At 52.0% G+C, this 4,173-nt stretch overlaps 1 protein-coding gene across 2 annotated transcripts; it reads right to left on the bottom strand.

Moving 5' to 3' along the window:
* Window positions 1-901: 901 nt before the first annotated feature.
* MRFAP1 (Morf4 family associated protein 1) lies at window positions 902-3,149 on the bottom strand. 2 transcript variants are annotated; one of them, XM_003985553.6, is made up of 3 exons: window positions 3,007-3,149; window positions 2,455-2,888; window positions 902-1,946 (listed from the first exon to the last, which is right to left on the bottom strand). In XM_003985553.6, exon 2 carries the CDS (start codon window positions 2,849-2,851, stop codon window positions 2,468-2,470), a length of 384 nt encoding a protein of 127 aa, XP_003985602.1. In that variant the 5' UTR covers window positions 2,852-2,888; window positions 3,007-3,149; the 3' UTR covers window positions 902-1,946; window positions 2,455-2,467. The 2 variants fall into 2 exon arrangements, with proteins under 2 accessions (XP_003985602.1, XP_019685354.1); XM_019829795.3 differs by lacking the exon at window positions 3,007-3,149 and having other exon boundaries at window positions 2,455-3,000.
* Window positions 3,150-4,173: the final 1,024 nt, after the last annotated feature.

The following is a 4,173-nucleotide window of genomic DNA, read 5'->3' as shown; positions in this document are numbered from 1 at the left end:
TGGAACTTCCGCCATTTCTTTCACGCTGTTCCCTGTGCCTGAGAGGCCTCTCATTCTCTCGTCCTCAGAGCTGTGTTCTTCTTTCCAGGCCACGTTCACCAGTTACTTGCTTTGAAATGCTTCTTAACGCGTCGAGACCTGGTATGTAGCTTTTGACACACGGTTTGCCGCGGTTTTTCGTTTATCTGTTGGGCTTCCGAGGAAGCGGACTCCAAGATGAAAATTACATCGCGGGTTAAATTTATTAGGGATTCATTCCCGTGGAAGGGAAGGTCCCGTAAGATGAGGCAGAGAAGTGGGGCAATGAGGCAGACCCCCCGCAGGGAGCCGATAGAGACTCCCTTCCAAGTTGTCCCAACTTGCAGGGAGAGGGAAAGAGCCCTCGGACCCCCAGCCCGTCAGTCAATGGACATGGGCCACCCAGGAAAGGGGGCTTGGCCTTGGCTAGGGCAGCTTTTAAGCAGAGGAACTTCTCAAAAGGACTGACCAGCTGAGGGCGGTCGGCAACACTGCCGGCGGCTGGGGAGCAAGCCCTCCACGGCTGACGGGGCTGGGAGGGGTGTGTGTGGCCCACCACACCACTGTAATTGCGGCTTCCCTTAATATTGCTAACGCAAGGACTAGAGTACAATTATGTGCCGGTCTTCTAGGTTAAAAGAGTCAAAGTTCTCTGGCCTGGCTGTCTGAAGAGAGCCACGGGGGCGACAGGATTTTAAGGGGTTCTTTCCTGCACTAAGAACCGAGATTGTCCTTCCCCTGACCAGTTCCTATAGTAGCAGGCGGAGCTAAATCTCCCCCATGATCAGAGGCTTAAGACACTCATTCTCCAATTGGCAATGATGACAAAGGAAAAGATTTCATTTTGAGAGAAAAAAAATGTAGTCAATAACTTTTTTAGGTCTTTTGTCTTTTCAAGCAAATGAATACTTTTATTAACATGGTCATTTTTTTTTTTTCTTTTTATTACACATGGTAGGGTTTTGACCTCAAATGCTTGTCAGGTCTGCTACTCAAATGAACTTAGAGCAGGACAACTTATGAACATCAAAAATACCTAGTCCCTGTCCAGTTTAGGGTCCAATGCAGACAGTCCTCCTTTCCTTTCCCTGCCCCTCAAGAGCCTTTGCAAGTATCTCTTTCATTTGATGCCCAGAATCCCCGAGATGCATCAGGGTATCACATCATCTTGCACAGAATACCAAGATCTTGTCTCCTATTCTAGGTTCCACGTCAAATAAAGCTGAGCTGGGTTGTCCAAACAAACTGACCAGACAAGTTACATCAGATAGTGTACCACCTAAAATGTAAATTTCGAACAAAATACATCTCTTCTCCTTTGGTCTCACACAGAAATTAAAGTCCCAAAATACAGACACTACCCTCCTCCACCCCTTCTTCTGATTCATCAAGTCCTAGCCAGATCAGCCCCATTCACATTCCAAGTCCAAGTCTGGTCCCTTCTTCAGCCTCTTTAGCAGTTACCGCAGGAAGTACTCTTCTAGAAGTAACCCAGCGCCTTGGGCACCTCCAGAGCTGGAAAACTCCAACTCTTGCGTCTCATGTGACACAGACTCAAAGTCCCAGGGAGCTTTCAAGTCACACAAGAAAGAGCAAAGCGCCTCAAAATTTAGAAATAACCAAAGCCCAGGAACAAACGTGACTGCTGCAAAAGCTTACAATCTAGGCCCTAATTCTCGTGTGAGAGCATTTTCCAAATAAAAGTTACCTTCCCAAACAAAAACATCGAACAGTCAAAACTTATATTGAGGTCATCAACCACAGACCATTGCGGAAACGTAGTGTAAGTGAGGACAGAGTGTAGACAGAGGGGGGCGGGGGAGGGGGGGGGGAAAGAGAGAGAGAGAAAACAAAAGGCTCTCTGGTTTCAGCTTCTCAACGACGTCAGCCAATCTCCATCAGTTGACCAGAATCCATTGGCTGTTAACCTAAAGCGCAATCGGAGAAAGTCATCATTAAGAAGTTCATCCTGAAGGAACAAACAAACCAAAGCCCGGCACACCTTTAACCGTGCAGGACGCCAGGTCTCCTCCAGGCCCCCTGACCCATTCCAGTCTTCTAGCAAAACCTGAACTCGTCCAGTAAGAACCCTTCCCTCGGATAATCCGCTTTCTAGTCCCCCTTGCTCAACGGCCCCTGTTGTGATTTTTGTCTCCTTAAAGGCCTGTACGATCACGGTTCTGCCGTCACCCTACTGACCGGGCCTTTGGGTTTCAACCCAACACTCCCAAACCTGGCTTTCCCAAATCAGCAGCGTAGAGGATTTTTTAACAGATTGCTACGCACACCCGGGGTACAAATCGAGCACGCCTGTATTTCTCCTGCCTCCAACTTCCACCCCACGTGGACCCTTATTAAACCCGTCTCGTCGGAGATTAACCAAGGGTCTGGCAACCACCAGGACCCGCATGGGGCCCCGCCGGCCCCCGGCCTTACCGCCCGCCCTCCTTCACGACGATTCGCTTCTCTCTATCCGCCGGACCAGCTCCACCAACATCTCTGCCATCTTCGCGATCTCCTTGGCCTTCTCCTCCGCCTTCTCGCACCGTTTGGTCCCTCTGCCCTCGACTCCCTCGTCGGGATTCTGAAGATGGTTCAGGGCGCTCTCCTCCGAGGCCTCCACCTGCGTTTTGATCTGGATGAGCATATTGTCCATCTCCCACAGCTTGCTCCGGTTCCGCATGTACGCCCGGCCGTGCTCCCGGGTCAGCGCCGCGATGTCCTCCCGCATCTCGTTGATGACGGGCAGCAGGAACTGCTCGAAATCCTCCTCGGGCTCCAGCACCTCCACCTCCTCCGGCTCTGCCAGCTCGACGACGTCCAAGGGCCGCATCCTCCCCGCCTCTCCGGAACCGCGGTATCGACGTCTGCTGCGGAGAGAAAATGGAGACTCGCTAGGCTTACCAACAGAGTTCCAGAATATTCTTTACAACTTTTACCCTTTTAAAACTTTTCGCCTCGCACAAGCCACGGAAACAAGCGACTTACGAGCAGAGAAGCCGCGAACAAAATGGAGTCCCAGCCGTCAACCAGCGCCCTGAGCGTTGCGGCCCCTTTCGCGACACGGCCGTGCCTCTTTACGGCCACGCCTCCCGTCGACCGAGGTGCGGCCGCGCGCACGTCAATGGGGGGCGGGGCAACCGCCCCACCGCGGCTGCGAGCGCGCACGCACGTACTCGCGCCCCGCCTCATCGCCCCTTCCCCCTTCCGCCTCTGTGCTGCGCCCCTCCGCACCCCTCGTTTTGGGGTGAGCCCTTCCCGGGGCGCCCTCTTGTTGGCGGCCTCCGTGAGCACTGATTTGGGTATTTTTAAGTTATAAACGCGATCTTCCTACACCAAACGAACATCCCCAGACTGTGGTAGCCCCCTCCTCTTTTAGTAGGGCAGTCGGACCCCTGGCAGCTGTCTTTAAGTGTAGTTTTCCGTTCTTCCGGGATTGCAGTCAGAAATGTCTGGGTGTCTCTTCACCAAGCGGAGCCCCCCACCCCTCGGTCCCCCAACTCTAGAGTCCAAGGCCTAGTGTGGTTCATCCTGAGGTCCCAGGGGACCCAAAGCTCGGTGGATGTGAAGAAGGTTTTGTTGAGCCGGAACACCTTACCAGTTGAAGGCCCCGTGGGGGGGTGGGAGGGCAGAGGGTGGGGAGTGTCTTCTTGTTCAGCTCTGTGTCCCTGAAGCCCTGGGCAGAGCTCGGCACACATCAGCAAACTTTAAACAGAATTTTCAGCAAAGATAAGTTAATTTCCTAGCCCGTTGACCCAGTCACAGAACAGCAGTAAAAATGTCAGGAATCCAACTTGCACAAGTGCCTCGCTTTGGGCTTCTGTTTTCCTGTCCGTTAAGAGGACACAAATCCTAGTTTTGAAGATGGCAGAGTTAAGAATGAAAAGATAAAGCAGTCACAAAAATGTCTTGTAAATACCAAGCATAAACACATGTAAAGTCCTTACATTTTAGACATTTCTCAGGTTGTTTATATTTTGGTTGTGAGACAGGAGACCGGTTGACCTTGGGTAGATAGGGATAACGACAAGTTGTTAACACAAGGAAGCAGAAAGTACTGGACCTTCTGAAATACCCACTCCCTGGAACGAACCGCCTGGAACCGGAACCGTATCCTGGTGCAGCAACTACAGGGTTCCTCCGCCTCAAAAGGAC

Source organism: Felis catus, chromosome B1, assembly GCF_018350175.1.
Source record: "Felis catus isolate Fca126 chromosome B1, F.catus_Fca126_mat1.0, whole genome shotgun sequence".
Lineage (NCBI taxonomy): Eukaryota > Metazoa > Chordata > Mammalia > Carnivora > Felidae > Felis > Felis catus.
The sequence above is the reverse complement of the archived record's forward strand: the minus strand, read 5'-3'. Positions and strand labels throughout refer to the sequence as shown.

Bases quoted from the DNA above. Each gene is read 5' to 3' on its own strand.
- MRFAP1 (XM_003985553.6), bottom strand. From the start codon at position 2,851: ATGCGGCCCTTGGACGTCGTCGAGCTGGCAGAGCCGGAGGAGGTGGAG.